Genomic DNA, 18,303 nt, shown 5'->3' with positions numbered 1-18,303 from the left:
TGTCCTCAGGCTTGGGACACTCTGCATGGAGGTCCAGGAGCACCCCAGAGCTCTGCTGCTCCACTGCAAGGCCCTAGGCTGAAGGTGGAACCCCCTTCTGCTCCAACTGTGCCAAAACCCCAGAAAACCAAGTCCAGGAAAGCAAAGCAGAGCAGGGAGCAGGAGGCTGCTGGGGAGTCAGGGCTGGGACGGGGACACCAGCTCCTATCAATGCTCCAGTACATACTGGGATAAACTGGGCAGGGCTGCTGGACCCTCTCCTGGCAGCAGGGAACAATGGTGGCTCTCCAGCTCGGGGGCTTGGTCCTGGCTTGTCCTATGGTGGGAGTGGTGACCTGGAGAAGCTCTTGCCCACTGTCAGGGACATGGATATGGCTTATGCCCCCGAGGGGAGCAGGATGGGGTGGGTTCAGCAGCCACCAGCCCAGTGGGGACCAGCAGCTCAGGGGGCCTGGGGGCTTTGGTCCCTTGTTGGCCACAGGGTCACTCTCATCCTCCCCATGGGCATCACGGCAGTGGGATGTGGCAGTGGGGCTGGAGCTCACACTGCCCCAAGGCTGGGCTGGGGTGCCCAGGTGGGGCTGAGCCCTGGGGACACGTGATGGCCTTTGGGGAGGCCCCTGGCACCTCTCACATCTGGAGACCTCTCAGTGTAAACCTGCCTTGTGGAAGCATCTTGATCTACAGGTTTCAACCGAGCATGGGGGGACACACAAGCAAATTGCTCAGCACTGTCCTGGCTTGGGAACACGGCAGTGGCCCAGCAGTGCTGCTGCTGCTGCTGGTCTACACTGCACTGCCACTGCATGCACATCCCACCAGCTCTGCCCTGAGCAGCTCCTGGGGCTCCCCACGCTCAGACTGGTCCCCCCAGCTCCAGCTGCAGCACCAAGGGCTCGTCACCCCACCACCATGCCAGGGCTTGGCCACCCCTGCAAATCTCTCCCCAGAAGAAGCCAAACCTGGAGCTGGCCAGGAGCACTCAACCACCCTTGGCCCAAAACCACGGCTCTTGGCCTCCCTGGGCAGAGGGAGCAGAGCAGGAGCGGGAGGAGCCCGGGTCTCCTGCAGAGGGTCTTCTCCATCGTTCCAATGCCCACACAGGCTGCTCATGCCTCAAGCAAGCACAGTGGGTCTGGTCACCTGGCACTGTCAGGCTCCAGTGTCACCTCATGCGATGTCCAGTAGTTCCCCACATCAACCCGAGGGAAGGATGGTGGCAGAGATGCTGTGGGCTGGTGACGAGGATGCCAGGGAAGGTCCCAGGCGTGGCGGTGGCTTCGCACGTGGACGGGACGGTGGGCAGAGGCCATGACAGGACATGCAGCAGAAGGGAACGATGCTGAAGAACAAAAAAGAACCATCCTTGTCTTTAACCTCTTCCCCTGGAAGCTATTGGGACGGCCTGAAACCCTTCCACAGCCATCAAAGGGTTTTGCAGCTTAAAACAGAACAGAAGAACCAAAACCAAAGGTTGCAGAACTGAGGTATCAGTAGCTCTGGGTCACTCCGACTGTCCACAGGGCCAGCACAGCTGCCTATTTGTTCTTCCCAAGAGCTGCATCTACTTCTTCTTCTGGCTTCAGCGAGTGCCACTGGGCGATGGGCCGCCGGGGGTTGGCCAGCATGTCGGACCAGTGCCGCAGCTCTGTGCCCGTGGAGTTGCAGCCCGTGAAGATCTTGCCAATGGCTTCGTTCTTCCCCAGCTTGTCGTAGTCTAGCACCGTGATGACCACCTGCACTTTCTAAAGGAGGAAACCTTCTTTAGAGGAGTGGAAAGGCCCAGCAGTATTGGTGGCTCAGCAGTGAGCACCCAGGGCTCAGCTCCTCCACGGCCCATTTTGGGACAGGGTCCCCTCCATGCCTGTAGCTACCTCTGCTTCCTTCCAGAGGATCCCGGGGTGGCAGGGGTGAGGGTAAGGGCCCAGGTCATCCTGACGTGGCCACCTGGGAAAGGGCTCTGAGGGGTGGCGTGGGGCTGGGCAAGAGCTGTGGGCTAGAGGGCTTGACAGGGCTGGGCTGGGGCAAAGGGCAGGACATGGAGGGGCAGAAGGCAGATTCCAGTGGTGAAAATGCCTCCAGGACCACCAGGGAGTCCCTGCTGCCCCTGAGGTGAGCTCTATAGGGCCAGGAGCAGAAGAAAGACCCATTGCAAGCTGTGGTTGGAGACTGCATCTCCTACAGGTGCTGCCCAGTCTCCCACCTCTGTCCTTGCACCAGCTGCTCTCAGCATCAGCCCAGGCCCAGGTTGGAACTGGTTGTACTTCATGGGAGACCAGACTAGAAGCTTGGCAGGAGCTGCTCAGGCTGGTGGGAAGGCTGGGACAAGGGCTCAGGCAGCTGCTGGACTTCCCCCATCACCCCCACCCTGCCTGCCTCCCAGGGGAATCATCTGACGAACCTGTATCTGTTCAAAGGGGATCTCAAAGCTGAAGGACTCATTGAAGTATGGGTTCAGGGTCTTCTTCTTAACTGTGGTCTTCTTCTTCTTCAACCTCTTGCCATTTTGCAATAGATGGATCTTCACATAGGGATCTGGGAGGAGGGGAAGGGGGAGGGCAGGAGGGTCCATTAGCCAGGGCTAAGATGACCAGGAGAAGTCTCAGCCCAGGATGAGGAGCACCATGGGGTAAGGAGACCTCCATGAGTAAAGATGCTCTGACGTTTGTGTTGTGAGGATGGAGGAAAAAGATGAAATTTTGGGGCTGGAGAGGATTTGTGGGATCAACTGGCCAAGGGATGGAGCTCTTCCTGCATCCTGTGGGTCTCCTTGTAGAAGGGCTGGGGACACCAGGGAGTTCTGGCCCGTCACCCCTATTTCTGGAGCAGGACACTCCAGCAATGAGGCTGAACCCTTCCAGCCGTGCAGGACCTGCTCCTCTCCTGGGTAGACAGGTCTGGAGAGGGCTGAGGACCCCGGGCAGAGCGCTCAGCCCTGGGCAGAGATGGGAAGACTCTTCTAACATCAAACATGCCATCAACTGAGGTCTTCAGTTGCCTGCCAAGTTGGGGCAGGACCAGGAGCAATGGCAGAGAAGGATTTTCACCACCCAGGTCCTGCAGTGTCCTGGCCCTGGACAGTGACAGGCCAAATTCAGTATGTCCTTCCAATAGGCTTGGGGGTCTCGTGCCATTCCCATCTCCCCTCACCCTCTAGCCAGACCCTGGGCTGCCTCCAGGGCTGCCAGACTGATGGCCACAGTGTCCTTCCCAACAAAGGATGCTTAGAGCCTCGCAGCAGGGTGGGGATGCCAGGAGCCAACACCTACCTGAGAGACCCCCAACATCCATCTTCTTCAGGTTCTTGGCCTCCAGGATGCAGACCGTGAGCTTCCCGGCCGTGGGCACGTACCGGAGGGAGATGCAGATATCTCCAAGCTTCTCTGGCTGCCAAGAGGAGCAGGGGCAGATGTCAAAGCCCCACCAGTGCATCATGCTGCTATGCAGGCCCCCCCAAAGCCTGCTCAACCTTTGATGGAGGCACCAGCTGGCACCTCGTGCACCAGCAGAAGGGTTTGATCACTTGGCTCTGGGGCAGGCAATTGTCTTGGAGAGGCTTTGGCACCAAGGGAACAACAGGGGCAGCTCCTGCCCAGGGCTCACAGCCAGGCCACGCATGGCATCCTGGTGGGACCCCCACAGTGATCACCATCCTGAGCACTGTGGGGTTGCCCAGAAAGCCAAGCACATCTCAAGACCCTGGCCAAGGGTCTCAGCCCAGGGCCTCGTGCCCATCCCACTCTCACCTCCTCCTTCTCGCCGCTCTGCAGGTCCCGCCACTCCTCGATGGGCTGGCCCAGGTCCACTGTGTTCATGGGCACCTTCACCTCCCCAATGATGTCGTGCTTGGAGAAGCGATCGAAGTCATAGATGGCCATCACCAGTGTCTTCCCACCCAGCTCCTGGTAGGGGACCTGCACAGAGAGGATGGCAACAGGTTCAGAGGAGCCCAAGGCAGGACAGCCCTTCCCCAGCAGTGAGAGTGAACAAATGGGACTGGGACAGTCAGGGGGAAAGATGGGAGTGGGAGATAAAGTCCCATGTCACAGGTAGGAAGGGGCTCACCTTGAAGGTGAAGGTCTCATTGAAGGCAGGGTTGAGTGTCTTCTTCTGCACTTTGGTCTCATACTTTTTCTTCTTGTCAGGGAGCAGAAACACCTTAACATAGGGGTCTGAGGTGCCACCCATGTCCAGCGCTGGCAGTTCAGCAGCTTGGAGGATCCCCACTGTCAGCTGGAGGGGGCAGAGGGGTCGGTGTCTTCAGCAAGGTGCTACGGGCTGCAGATGCCAAGGGCTGGTCTCCAGCCCAATGCAGGGCAGGACTCCCCATGGTGTAGCACCCAGCTCCCTCCCATGCCACCCAGGTCCAACAGGGAGACCTCTCCTCTCAAATACCCTCCCTGGGCAAACCCCCCTCCCCTCCTCAGCCGACCCCCCCAGACCCTCCTTCACCTGGTTTGCCTGGAAATCGTAGTCCAGCGAGAACTGCAGCTTGCCCAGGTTCTCCGGCTCCTTCTCCTCCTCCTCACCTTCCCCCTCTGTCAGACCCGTCTCTGCATCATCGTCGTCCTGTTTGTCCTGCAAGGGTGGCCGAGGTGCCCAGGGGCTCAGCAGCAGGGTCACAGCCCAGTGTCCCCATCCCCACACCTCTGGGGACCTCCAGCATCCCGACCCCTCTGGCTTCTCAACCCCCCAGGTTCTCCCCATGAGGGACAGGGACCTCCCCATGCTGGGGACATGGGGGGGGTGGGGGGGCAGCCCTGGGGTGGCACCAGCTCTGCCCACAACCCCAGAGTGGGACAGCGTGGGGGCTGCCTTGGGGTGCTGGGACCAGGGCTCAGCTCAGTCCCAGGGGGTTGGTGCTGGCACGGGGGGGCTGCAGGCCCTACTGCCAAGGGTGTGGGGTCCTCCACCCCCCAGCCCATGCCCAGGAGACACTGCAGCTGGTGCCAAGGGCTTAGCAATAGAGATACAAAATCATCCTCCTACAGCTAAGGCAAAACCACCCCTCCAGTGTGTCCCCAGGTCCCCCACCCCAGCCTGGCAGCATCTGATGGAGGCTTGTGGTGGCACCTACCGTGGATGGTGTCCAGGGTGGAAAGTGAAGACCCAGCCAGGGCAGCAGGAGGGAGGATGGTGAGAGCAGGAAGAGAGACCCATCATGGACAGCACTGGTGGGACCACAGCGCCCTGGGGAAGCGGGGCTGGCACGGCCAGGGGAACCCAGGGGGCAGCACAGGGGGAATCCCACCCCACACCTCCCACCACAGCAGGGACACACAGGTGGACAGGTGGGATGGAGCACCCACCTCTCTGGCCCTGCCTGCCAGACCTGCAGTGCTCGTGGGGCTCTGAGGAGCAGAAACACCCAAACCCTCCCACCAACTGGCCCTGAGTTGGGCAGAGAGATCAGAAGGGCCGGGATCACCCACAGCTTCCTTCCCACCAACCCCTCCTGGCCCTCCCGGATGGGGATAAGGTCCCAGATCCACTCCATGCACCAGCACGTGCCCCTTGAGCACTGGCTTTTTTGGGGACCTCCAAACTGGTGGGAGGTTTTTCCTGTTGGTCCTCCCCTCTCTGCTAAAGGTCCATAGAAATGAAAGGGCAATTCAGAGGAAGGTGAGGAGACATAAGGGACTAAACCAATGTTTGGTGGTCGGTGAAGCATCAGTTGGTCCAGGGCAGCCTGAGCTTGGTCCCATCCAGGCCATCAGGCACCAGAGGACAGTGCTGCTGTCTCAGCTCCAGGTTCCCCATCCCAGGATCCTGGTGGCTCCATCCCCCTCTGCTGCCTGAGCTACCAGTGTCCTGACAGGGTTTGTAACTCAACCAGAGGGACTGTCCTACAACACCAAGTGCAGAGCAAAGCCAAGAAGACCAGAAGGGCATCACCTGGTTGCCCGACTTCATGTCCTTCATGTTCATGGCATTCTTCATGCCTTTGCCCTTCTCCTTCTTGTTCTTCTTCTTCTTGCAGCAGCATTTCTTGCAGATGCAGAAGCAGCAGGTGAGGATGAGGAGTCCAGCTACCACGGCGATGGCGATGAGGGCCCAGGGTGGCACTGTGGGCAAAAGCCAGAGCTGTGGTCATCCCCACAGCTCCCTCCTGATCCCAGCCTCTTCAGCACCACACCCCCCTGGGACTGGAGCGGTGGTGGGCTCGTGGGAAAGGGGATATCTGGAAACAGAGGCAGCTACTCACAGGGGATCTTGTTGAGCTCATTCATGAACTTGTCCCTCAGCTTGGTGAACATGTCCTCCTTGCTCTCACCTGGCCCTGAGGCCTCGGTGGAGTTGTCCATTGTGGCCATGGGCATCGTGGTGGCTGTGGCCTCTGGGGCCATCATGGATGCTTGCTTGAACGTCATGGTGGCTCAGGGGGTCCCTGAAATGCAACATTGACTTGATGGTCACCTGGGCCTCTCCTCCCTTCACCTCTCCATGTGCTCAGCCTGTGTCCCTGAGCAGGTCTCTGCACTGAGGGCAACATCTGCATGGACAGCAGGGCTACAGCTGGGAGCCTGATCTGCTAGAGAGCCTTAGAGCCCGGTGGTTAGGAAGGTCATCAGAGGCCAGGCTCCTGATTCCCTCACAGGGAAGGGGAAGCCCAGTCAACCCCCACATATTTCTTGACCCTTGACACCTCCAAAGCCACCAGGAGCACCACACAAATAGAGGCTGGGTGGAGAATGGATTGAGCAGCCTTGAGGAGAAGGACTTGGGGCTGTTGGGTGGTGAGATGCTCAGCATGAGCTGGCACCATGTGCTGGAGCCCAGAAACCAGCCATGTCCTGGGCTGTGACACCAGCAGAGGGACCAGCAGGGCCAGGGAGGGGATTGTCCTCCTCTGCTCCACTGCAGAACCCCCCATCCCCAGTCCAGTGGGGTCTGAAGCACCCCCCAAACATGGGGACACCTGCTCCATGGGCTTGCAGATGCAGCATTTACTCCTGCAAGTAAAGCAGGTACAAAAAGCCTCCACAACCCAGCTCTGCACCCAAAGTGCCTCCACAACTCACCCCATCTTGCTGACACTCCCTGTAGATACTGGTGAGGGTTGATGAGATCCCTCCTCAGTCTCCTCCTCTCCAGCTGAACAGCCCCAGCTCTCCCAGCCTTTCCTCACAGGCAGGTGCTCCAGTCCCCTTAGCACTTGGTGGCCCTGCCCTGGACCCTCTCCAGTAGCTCCTTGTCCTTCAGGAACTGGGGAGCCCAGAACTGGACCCAGTTCTCCAGATGGGGCCTCACCAGGGCAGAGTAGAGAGAGAGAGAAGAACCTCCCTGACCTACTGGCCACACTCTTCTTGATGTCCCCCATGAAGTCACTGGCCTTCTTGGTCACCAGGGCACTTTGCTGGCTCATGGTCAATCTGTTGTGCACCAGGACCCAGAGGTCCTTCCCCCCAGAGCTGTTCTCCAGGAGGTTGTTCCTCCCCAGGTGCAGAACTCCATACTTGTGCATTTGTGTCCCTGCACGAGCACCTTCCATGTGCAGTTTCCATGCAAATCTCTGCCTGGGGGGCACCAAGTTAGTGGGTCCCCCCCACCCCCCAGGCCACCATCAGCAGCTGCTGCTGGATCCCTGGAAATCATTTACAACACAATAAGAAAAATCCCTTCTTGGGCAGGGGGTGGGGGCCAGGGAGGGCTGAGCTGCACTGCAGGCATGTGGCAGGGGAAAGGCTCCTTCCTGGGGGGGCTTTGGGTGCTGCTCAGGGCCTGGGGACTGCAGACAGCATCAGGCCTCACTGCAGGGGCTGGTTTTGAACAGAACAAGCTAATTAGCAGCACTAATTGCCCCATCACCTGCCCCAGCAGCTCATGCTCACACACCCCGTGTGGCTCAGTGGGTGGTGGCACATGATGGCCTGGGGAAACTGAGGCAGGGGAGGGGCTGGAGGGTGGGGGTTCATGGGGACCCTAGTGCTGCCTTATTGGAGCCCCATAGGACTCTTCAGCTTCTGCTATGGGGAGGGGGGTGCTGAGGCTGCCCTCACACCAGGAGCCAGAGCTGGGCAGTGTGGGGCAGGGTGTGGGGCAGCATGGCCTTGGGCACATCCCCAGGCCTGCCAGTCCCATCCCTGCTCTGCCACTGCCTCAATGGCTGTCCTAGGTCACATCCCCCATCCCTGCCAGGCACGGGGCAGATACAGGGGGGTGCAGCCCAACCCCTCAGCTGGGAGGCAAAACTGCTCCCAGCACCATAGAGTGGATTTCAGGGCAAAAGGGCCTGTCCCTGTCCCAGCTCCCTGCCCCCCACCAAGCCAGGCCCCCCCAGTGCTGCCAGGAGGGTGCAGGGTGTGGGTGCAGTGCAGGGCTGGGTGCTGGCACTGCAATGCAGCCACTGCAGCCACTGCAGCCACTGCAGTCACTGCAGTCAGTGCAGTCACAGCCCCTGTGGCCGGATCCAGCCCCTCCAGGCTCACTCCTCCATCCTTACTGGAATCCTACCCTGATCCCCCTCATTGCAGCCCTTACAAGCTGCTCCATGTCCCCCCCGTGTTGGCCCCTTGCTGGTGTAACCCCCCCGTCTCCATCGCCCTGGCAGGGGCTCTGCTGATTTGCACCAGGGCACTGGCTCCAACTCAGCCTTGGAACGAGCCCCAACATTCCCATTTACTGAAAACTCCCATTATTTAAAAGCAGGGCTGGGGTTGGTTTGTGGGTCTTGCAGGATGGAAAGCCCAGGTTCCTTCCAGGGATCCCATCTCCACCCATCCTCAGGGCATGTCCTGTGCTGGGAGAAGCAGTTTTGACCCCTAAAAAGCCCTTCCAATGGCCCTTCATCTCCTCTCCTCCCGGTGCAGAGGCTCTGTCCCAGAGACCACCCCCCAGCCCATCCCACGAGCCAAAAAAAAAGGGGGATTTGAGGTTCCTCATTGATGGTGCCTTAGGCATCACCCCAGGGAGAGGCTCCTCCACTTTCACACCCACTGAGGGGACAGGGCAGGAGGTGGGTGAATTCATGGGATGGAGGTTATGGGGAGAAGCAGGAGAGGGACAGGGGCTCCAGCCCCTCCTCCCCCCCCCATCACTGACGTATTGTGTGAAGGACCAGACCCAGGAAGGGAATTTGGGGATGTACAGAAGGAACAGAATGTCCTGGGATAACCCTGGCCTCGGGCATGCCCAGCACTCCCTGGTGTCATGGGGCTCTGGGGGGACCCAGCTGCTGGAAACACCCCCTTGCAGCCTTTGTCTCCCCATTGGGAGCTGAAACCTCTCCTTGCTGGGGAGGCAAAGGCCACTGTGAGGATGGAGGGCAGAAAGTGGCAACAAATCAAGATTAATGAGGCTGAGGCAGCAATTAGTACCAGAATGGCTGGCAGAGGGCTGGGCTGTGGGCAGGGGGCCCAACCCCTGGGTCTCCCAGCCCAGGGTGCTGGCTTGTTCCCAGGAGACTCCAACTAGGGGAAGCCCATTAGCTAACGAGGTTGCTGTCACCCTGGGCTGGGAAAAAAGGAGTTCTTGGGGAGAGCCAGGGCTGAGGTGCCTGTTAAGCCAAGGGGCTGGAAGTCATCCTGAAGGGATGGAGATGTGAGGACCCCTCCAGTCTTCCAGGAACATCACCTTTGGGATTGACCCCAAACTCTGCACCACCCTGTGCCAGCACTTGGGCTTGGATGTCAGGAGAATCCTAAACTGGTCCCAAAGGGGATCCCTCTCCCACCCCAGTGCTCTCAGGAAGCCGTGGCACTGCAGAGCCATCACGTTCCTGGAGCCCATCTTTGGGGGCATGCAGGGGCTTGGGGACACAGCCCAGATATTTGGCAGAGCCCCCACCAGATCCTGATGCCAGTGGCTGTTTTGGTGGGGGACAACACCTTTGTATTCCCCTGGCCCTTCACACAGTGAAGACCCCCACAACACTCCCATTGTTTTGGGACCAGCAGGTCCAGCCTCAGACATGAAGGGGATGTGATGGGCCAGAGCTTCAGCTCAGAGGAATGACATAAGAAAGTCTAATTAGGGAAAAAACATGACTTGGCTTTTAATGGTCATTTAATTAACAAAGAAACTCTGGCAAGGGATGTGTGAAAGCACGGGAGAATGGAGGGACAGGGAAGGAGGAGCTGGGGAGGGGGACACTGCAGACCCCCGGAGCAACAGACTCTGCAACGACCCAGCCCAGCAAACCCCCCAGTTCCAGCCCAGCCCAGCAAACCCCCCAGTTCCAGCCCAGCCCAGCAAGCCCCTGCTCTCCCTCCTCAGCCCGGCACAACTCTGCAATCGCTGCATCAGCAGCGCCAGATCAGCAGCTCTTTCAGCCGCTCCCAGAGCCCAGGGACACCTTCCTCCCCAGGACCTCCCCCTACCCACACCCACCTGCCTACCCTGCTGAGGGCGAGGGGGGGTTCTGCTCCTCCAGCCCCGCTTGTTCCAGGATATTCCTGACAGGCTGGGAAACGGGAGCTGGAAGCTGAGGGGGTGGGATGGAGCCAGGAGGCTCCAGTAGCAGCAGTGAGCAGCACAGGACGTGACCTGCCGAGACATGGCCCCTGCAGAGACACCCCCTGTCCCCAGACCTGGGCACAGGCAGGTGCTGCTGGTCAGACCCCTCTCCAGCCTGTGCCCCTCGTGGTGCTTCATTGCCAGCCCACCCAGGGAAACTGAGGCACAGCACGGGGCAGCAGCAGCACCTTCAAGGAGAAGTCCCACGTGCAGAGGGGACCACACCATCCCTCCCTGTTCGGCACCACGCCGGGTCCCTGCTGCTGCCAGGGTGAGTGACAGGGGGCCAGGGCAAGTGACACAGCCCCTGTGCTGCTCACTGTTGGGTGGTGCCTCTGGCTGGGGACAAGAGCCTCCCTCCATCTCACCCCCAGCCAGCACCCAGCTCCTCTAATCAAAAATAACCATGTGCTGGGACCCAGCAGCCCCCACCATGGGCCCTCCCCTGGAGATGAGTAATTCCGGGGGGCACCAGGCTGGAGAATCACACGGTTCCTGTAAATGGGTGAGCTGCCTGGTCAGTGTGAGTGTGTCTCCTGCATGTCCCTGCAGCCCCGTGCAGCCACAGGGTCACATCCAGGGTCCCCACACTCACCCTGCTCTGAAGGGACAAGGGTCAGACACTGCAAAGATGGGCAGGGCCAGGGACCCCAGGGTGAGCTCCTGCCTCACTGCCTCATGTGCCGAGATCCTGGCTCCTCACCGAGAAGCCCCTGACCTCGAGGAAGGGGAGATCTTGTAGAATTCAAAAAAATGTAAAATAAATGCCAGGACTGGTGATTTCAGAGGCTGGAGCTCGCCTTGCCACAGGACCTGCTCCAGCATCACGGCAGCTGCGTTATTTACAGCAAAGCCAGGAGATATGTAGCAGTGAAATGCAGTCCTGAGGCAGCTTCATCCATCACCAGGTACCACAGGAGCAGCTTCTGGTGGTTCCAAAGCAAAACCCCAGCTCCCACTGTGCTGGGCACTGCTCTGGCTTCCACCAGCCCCAGGCTAGAGGCCCCAGCACCAGTGGGGCTGGGGGTGTGAGGAGCTGGGGAGGGATGATCCCATCCTGCCCTCCCCGCTCAGCTCTGAGCATCCCCCTGGCAGCAGCATCCCCCCCAGCCCCGGTGGCAGTGGCACCTGCTGGGTACAGGGGTCCCCGAAGCACTGTGACCACCCAGGGCTGCTCCTGGAGCCACCTGGTTTGTCCCTTCTTGGGGACAGCTCCCTGCATGGGGACCCCCCCTGGCACCCGGGGGTGCTGCTCACCCCAGCCCACCTTGAGGCCCCGGCTGCCCCTCGGCAGCAGCATCACTCTGCCCCAGCAGCGCAGGAAGGACACAAGGAAGGTGACATTGAAGCTGGTGCTCTGGAGTTCCAGGGCCAGCAGTGGAAGGACTGGTCAAAAGCACCTTGTCCCCACTCCAGCTCTCAGCTTGCCACCAGCACCCAGCAGCACTGCAAAGCTCCAGAGATCCCAGAGCAAGCAGCCACCTCACTAATTAGCTGAGAAGAAAACAAGAGACCAGGTCAAGGCACCTGCTTATACAGCCACGGAGCTCAGCACCAGCTCTCTATGGCCATGTCAGAAACAGCCCATGGACCCTCCAGCCCCTGGTGTGGTGGCATGAGTGCAGCCCTGTGACAAAGAGGGAGCAGGCCACCCATGTCCTTCCCACCCCCGGGGGGGTTGCAGGCACCTTTCACCATCAGCACTTTATCCAGAGGGTTTAGGCACATGCCCCGTCCTGCCATGGCACCCGTGGAAGAGGCATCTGGAGATGCTGGAGGGCACAATCCCCTGACCTGTGGGGATAAGGCCATCCCCAAGGACACCAGAGCATCCACCAGGCTCACCCCAACCACAGCCAGCACTGACAGCCTGCCCTTGGCATGCAGAGCTGCCCATGGCCAGAAAAGGCTCCCGAAACCAAGACGTGCCCAGTCTGCTCCCCAGCACCAAGCCCTGCTCCATCAGACACTAAATAGGGCAGCAGAAGGTGACAGGTTGAGTCATTCAGGCTGTGAAGGCACCACAGAGCCCAGAGCACCCGGATCCTGCCCGGTCAGCCCCGCTCTGCCACCCTGCTCCAGCACTGCCCAGAGACAGCCCTGTGCAGCAGCCACAGCTCCTGAGCAGTGTGGGGGGGAGGAAAAAGAAGCCAGACAAGCTCCTGGGGAAGAGCCAGAAGCTGCTCCAGGAGAGAGCCGAGACGTGGTGGATCGATCCGAGGCGGGGGAGCCCTCACCCCACACCACTCCAGAGCTGAACAGACGTGGGCTCAACAGGCAGAGATGAGCCACAAGATGCCATCCCCAGGGGTGAGGCTCCATGTACCCATGGGCACAAGGCATCCTGCCAAGCATGAGGTTGGTGTTAGAAATCCAGCAAACAGACTCCCAGCCCCAGGGAGTCTCCAGCAATGCTCAGACTCCAGCATCTCTCTCCTCCCTGCCAAGGCTCATTCCCCCAGGACTGGCTGCCTTGAGAGGTGATGCTGGCAGCTGCTTGACCATCTCCATGGCACAGAGAGCCCCAGAGGCAGAGGATGGTCCTGTGTCCCTCGGGCCACCCATCCTGGTGGGACTTGGGGTAAGAAAGGGGACAGCAGAGGCACAGCAATGATAGCACCAGTGAGGACACAGCACTGCACCAGCCCAGGGGGGACGTATTTAATTGCAGCATGAAGCACCACCGAGGCCGCCAGGAACTGACTCCCACAAATCAACCTCATGCAGATGGAGAAAAGCCACAGTAAGAGCCAGGAACCCAGCCCTGTGCCTCGGGGTGTTCCTCTGCTCCTGCCCAGCCCCTCTGACCCGTGTCCCTACGTTGCTCCAGGTCTTTTGGAGGCACAAGCACATCAGCAGATGCTTGTGGGGCTGCAGAGACGGTGCCTCCCAGGGAAGGCTCTTCCGTGCCCAGAACAACCCAGAGCCCCCCCGCCTGGGGAGCTGCAAAGCATCCCGGACCGGCTGCCAACGTGCCCCCCCCAAAGGGTCACTGTGGCCAGGGCCACCAGAGCAGGAGGGTCTTGGCAAGGGTCTCCTGCACAGGACCCGGTGCTGAGCCTGTTGCCGCTGCCTCGTGCCGCAGCGGCTCAGGGCTGCAGCGTGGGAGGCAGCGGGCACACACCAGCCCCACCACCTCCCCGGGCTCCAGCCCCAGCAGAAAACCCCGTAACTCCCCTGGGAGCAGAGTGAGACAGTGTCAGAGCCCCACCTGCTTGAAAATCCATGCACAGCATGGGAATTTGGCGTTGTTTTACCCCTTGAATCTGCTGCTCAAGGCTGGTAGGAGCCGCGGTGCTGCCTCAGGGATCCCTGGTCCTGGCAGCCCTGTCACTGCGTGTCCCTGACGACATCCCATGTTCTGCAGAAGGTGGGAAGAGTCTTCCCAAGCACACCACCATATTCAGAGCTCCAGCTCTCCAGTGTGAGTACCACAGTGAGTTAAGGGGGTGAGGGACCCTCAGCCACCCCCAGCCGCAGGGTCAGCTGCCAGACCAGCTCTGCCAACCTCACACCATCCCCATGTGTCCTGGCCGTTCCCTCTGCCCTCACTCATCCACCCCTGTGGCTTCAGCCCAGCCCTGGAGCAGCTCTCTCAGCCCCCAGCAGTGGAATGATCCCCCAGGCCACCTTCAGCTCAGCATGGCTCAGGTGGGCTCAAGGTTTGGATGTCTCCAAGAATAGCACCACGTGTCCCCAGCACCTGCCCTGCACCTCGTGCCACAAACACCAGCTTCAGTCCTGGCTTCCCTGTATCCCCCAGGGATGCACCAGCTCAGAGCCCAGAGGGCTTGGAGGATTGAGAAGAGCCAGGGAAGAATAAATACTCTGGATGAATTATAACACACCAGCTTTCCTTAAGATGCTCGAGATGACAGATGTCCTAGGAGCCCCCTGAGGCAGGGGAAGCTGCAGATGCCCAGTGCCCAGGGACCAGTGGTGGTGGATCAGACACACTGGGACAATTGCCCATGCCAGGAGAGTGGGGTGTGGGGCCAGATGGCAGCAATTCGGCACAGCCCTTCACCTCCACACTCACCCCTCAGCACTGCTCTGCTCCCCCAGACCTGCTGCCATGCCCTGCTCCCTAGTACAGGGGCTGCAGCACCAGTAGAGCCTCCTGGGAAGGACAGGGAGCCTCCCACCCCACTCGCAGGCCAGCATTGGGATCCAGGGATACTGTGATTTCTCCTCCAGGCACCAGACACTGCTTTTCCCACATATGGGACTGGGACATGGTAGCCTCTGAGCCCAGTGGGGTGGAATCCCACAGCCCAGGGCTGGCAGGGATGAGCCAGCACCAACCCCAGTTTTGGATCACACCAGTACAGGGCATCTTGGATTCCAGCCACATGCTGCCTAATTTATGGTTTAATTAATAAATGGGGAATAATACCGAGTTTCTCCAATACTTTTGGACGTGTGATGTTATCAAAATCCCATTACTGATGAAGGAAGGCATGAAGAGCAAAATTAGCTTTGGCATCTGAAACACTTCAGTCAATGCGATAACACAATTATTAGGGCTAATAATCAAAGGGCCCTTTGGGGAACGTAGGCTCTGGCAGGAGCAGCCACAGCCCTGTGCAGGGATGAGCCAGGGAACAGCCAGGCCTTCTCCTGGCAGGAAGAGCCTGACTGCAGCCAAGGGCAAAACCATTTTGCCAAACTGCACTTACCGGTGGCTCCGGATATTGGCACAGGCAAAGCACCAGGAGCCACTGGGCTGAGGAGCAGCACGGCCAGACACAGCGCCAAGCTCCACTGCCAGCGAGCGGGGAGAGGGGGAAAAAAATTAGATTTGAAAAGCAGCGGGCGCTGGGTCCCGTCTGTTTGCTTTGGGCATCGATCCTGGCGGAGGGCAGCGCGGCTGCCGACGCGCAGCTCCTGCTGAGGAGCTCAAGTCACCACGAGGAGCTGCAGTCATCCGGCTGCTGGAGCTGGGGCTCTGCCAAAAGCCCCACGAGCAGGAGGAAAGGCCTGATCCCAGCCCCCGGGGGGTGAGCAGGAGTCCCTGCTCACTTCAGTGGCCTTTAGCTGAAGCCCAGTGCCTGTCCCTGGGGCTCTGCTCACAGAAGGCTGCTCCCCCGGGGGCGGGCGGCGACAAACGCGCTGCGGCACCAACCGGCGCGGGCACCTCGGCACAGCGGCAGCGGGTGTGCAGCCCCTCCCCGGCCAGACCCCTAAGGATGCAGTTATATATATAAGGACAGTCATATATAAGGATATATTCATACATATGAGGATGTCTAAGGGTGTGTATGTGTATTTTCCTGTCCTCCCGTGCAGCACCGGGCACAGTGCGGCAGAGGGGTGAGAGCCGGGGCTGCCGGCGGTGCAGCTGCTGCTGGCTCCCTGCTGCTGCTCTCACTGGGTGGCGAGGGACGTGTCCTTGCCCTGCAGAAACGGGGGCACCAGGGCTTGGGGCCGGCTGCTGGCAAATGGGGCCCTGGTTCTTGCCACTGGGGGTTGGGAGAGCAGCGCTTGATGCTCGGTGTTCAGGCAAGGTCAGACTCATTTCTGCGCTTCACCCAGATGCAAGAAGGGGACAGGACATTGCTCTGAGAGAAGTCTGGGGGAGCAGTGGGGTGTTTTGCTGGGTTGGGCTCTTCCCCAGCAGCACGAGTGACGTCCCACTGCCACTGCGGGCCTCAGTGACCTTGGGTGCATCACCTCCCGCTTGCCTCACACCCCCCCGGCACACAGACCGCGCTTCTTCCCACCAAGACCCCAAGGCCAAAAGCACCCAACCGCAGCAAAGGCGCCGAGCCCCGGCCGCCCCGAGGGTGCCCCGGGGCTCCCCGGCATTCCCTGGCAGCGCTCGGCCAAGGCGCTGCGCCAGCGAGGAATAATGCAGAGGAGAGAGGAGAGGACTCCTGCCGGTGGCTGCGCTTCCGTGGAGCGTGCACGGAGTGACACCGCTGCAGCAGCACCTCGGCGCGCTGCGAGAGCCCTTGCTCCGGGAGCGAAGTTTGTGCTGCTGCAGAGCAGCAGGCGGGGAGTCCTGCAGCGCCCTGCGGCTGCCACGCGCGGGGGACTTTGCTGCCGGACACCCTGCAGCGAGTGACATCCCGCAGCGAGTGACATCCCGCAGCGAGTGACATCCCGCAGCGAGTGACATCCCGCAGCGAGTGACATCCCGCAGCACCCGCTGCCCCGGCCGCTCTCACCTGGAGGACAGGTGCAGAGGGACACACGGCACAGCTGGGGACCACGAAGCGATGGGTGACCCACAGGCGTGTCCCCCTCCTTCCCGTCCCACAGTCATCTTGCAGTCTCGCCTGTCCCCTGCACAACTCGCTGAGCAATCTGGGGGTCGTTCCCCCCCCCCCTCTCCCCCGCCTCTCTTTAGGAGGCTGCAGGGAGCTGCGAGGTGCCGGGCTCGGTTCCGACGCCGCGGGGGGGTGCCAAGGCTGCGGCACCCCAAAGCTGACCCCCCTGGCTCCGGGCTGACTCCTCCCCCCCCCCCCAACCCCCACCCCCCCGCGGCAGCACGCGGCGAGCCCCAGCACAGAAGGAGGATCCCGGATCTTTGCTGCAGCCGCGGCGGGGACGTTCAGTCCGGAGAAGGGACTGCCTGGAGCTGGCTCCGGGCCAGGCCGCTACGGAGAAGCCGCCGGTGCAACGGGGCCTGAGGCCGCCCTCGGCCACAGCCGAGCCGGTTCCAGCACCGGGGCGTGTTCCCCGCGCTGCACCGGGGACAGCCCCGCGCCCCCGGCCACCCCCCCGGTGACAGGATTCCAAGGACACCCGCCCTCGGGATGCAGGGCTGGAGCATCCCTCGGCGCCCGGGGGCGCCTTTGACCCGAGGGCTGGGCTCTGCACTCCCGGGTGGTGGTCCCGAGTCCCCGGGGGATCCCACGCTCTCGGGAGGTCCCTGCCAGCTCCGCACCGGGGGCTACACCCACCTCCATCCCACTCCAGCTGCCTTCGGGGAGCAGCACCCCACGGGCAGCCCCGAGGAACCAGGCACAGCGGGGAACTGCTTCCCGGGAGCGGCCCTGGCGGGGAACGCCGGCCCCCGCCCCGCTCCCTGCACCCGCGCCCCGCGGGAAGGTGGTTACCGTCCGAACCAGCCCGGGCACCGCTGCTCTCACCCCACCGAGGATGCTCCCACCCCACCGGGGACAGTGTCACCCTCCGGGGACGGTGGCAGCCCGGGAGCGGTTCCGGGATGGGCTGGGCGGAGCGCGGGCGGCCCCGTCCCGCATAGCCCCGCACCGCTGCGGCACCGGGGAGAAACTTCGGCGGGAGCGCGGCGGCACTTACCGGCAGGAGCAGCGCGGGGCGGAGCGGCGAGACTGGCCGGACCGGGGCTGCGGGAGAGGAGAGGAGCGGGGAAGAGCGAAGAGGAGCAGGGAGGAGCGGAGAGGAGCGGATCCGGGCGCGGGAGCGGAGCGGTCGCTGCGGCAGCCCCGGCCCCTCCGGGCTCGCGTGCGGCGGCTCCGCACAGCCCCGCCCACCGCCCGCAGGCCCCGCCCACCGGCATGGCCACGCCCTCCGCGGGGTGACCTCACACCGGGCACCCCTGTTGGGGTCACCTCCCACCCCCCACCAGTCACCTCCTACCTGTCACCCACCATTGAGGTCACCTCACACAGGCCACCTTGCACTAGTCCTCTCATCCCTGTTGCTGGGGTCACCTCACAACCATCACCCCTTACTAAGCCTTTCCCACCAGTCACCTCCCAACCCCTCACACTGGTCTCCCCTCATCAGTCGCCTTCCATTGGTCACCTCACACCCATCACTTCTCACTGGTCACCTCACACTGGTGGCCCCTTATCGATCATCTCACATCCATCACCTCCCAGGTGGCACCTCACACCAGTCGTTTTGTACTGGTCA

At 61.3% G+C, this 18,303-nt stretch overlaps 1 protein-coding gene across 2 annotated transcripts; it reads right to left on the bottom strand.

Annotated features, from left to right (window-relative positions):
• Nucleotides 1–402: 402 nt before the first annotated feature.
• On the bottom strand, nt 403–17,853 carry SYT2 (synaptotagmin 2). Of its 2 annotated transcripts, none has more exons than XM_051639106.1 (9): nt 17,725–17,853; nt 6,206–6,388; nt 5,896–6,065; nt 4,453–4,569; nt 4,066–4,233; nt 3,747–3,914; nt 3,270–3,387; nt 2,402–2,535; nt 403–1,745 (listed from the first exon to the last, which is right to left on the bottom strand). In XM_051639106.1, exons 2-9 carry the CDS (start codon nt 6,369–6,371, stop codon nt 1,539–1,541), a joined length of 1,248 nt encoding a protein of 415 aa, XP_051495066.1. In that variant the 5' UTR covers nt 6,372–6,388; nt 17,725–17,853; the 3' UTR covers nt 403–1,538. The 2 variants fall into 2 exon arrangements, with proteins under 2 accessions (XP_051495066.1, XP_051495068.1); XM_051639108.1 differs by lacking the exon at nt 17,725–17,853 and adding an exon at nt 16,626–16,679.
• Nucleotides 17,854–18,303: the final 450 nt, after the last annotated feature.

Source organism: Apus apus, chromosome 23, assembly GCF_020740795.1.
Source record: "Apus apus isolate bApuApu2 chromosome 23, bApuApu2.pri.cur, whole genome shotgun sequence".
NCBI classification, from domain to species: Eukaryota; Metazoa; Chordata; class Aves; order Apodiformes; family Apodidae; genus Apus; species Apus apus.
Note: the sequence above shows the minus strand (reverse complement) of the source record. Positions and strands in the feature narration are given on the sequence as shown.

Bases quoted from the DNA above. Each gene is read 5' to 3' on its own strand.
- SYT2 (XM_051639106.1), bottom strand. From the start codon at position 6,371: ATGACGTTCAAGCAAGCATCCATGATGGCCCCAGAGGCCACAGCCACC. The intron at 6,066-6,205 runs GTGAGTAGCTGC...TTTTGCCCACAG, and splicing joins TGAGCTCAACAAGATCCCCT to TGCCACCCTGGGCCCTCATC. The intron at 1,746-2,401 runs GTTCGTCAGATG...TTCCTCCTTTAG, and splicing joins TCCCCTTTGAACAGATACAG to AAAGTGCAGGTGGTCATCAC.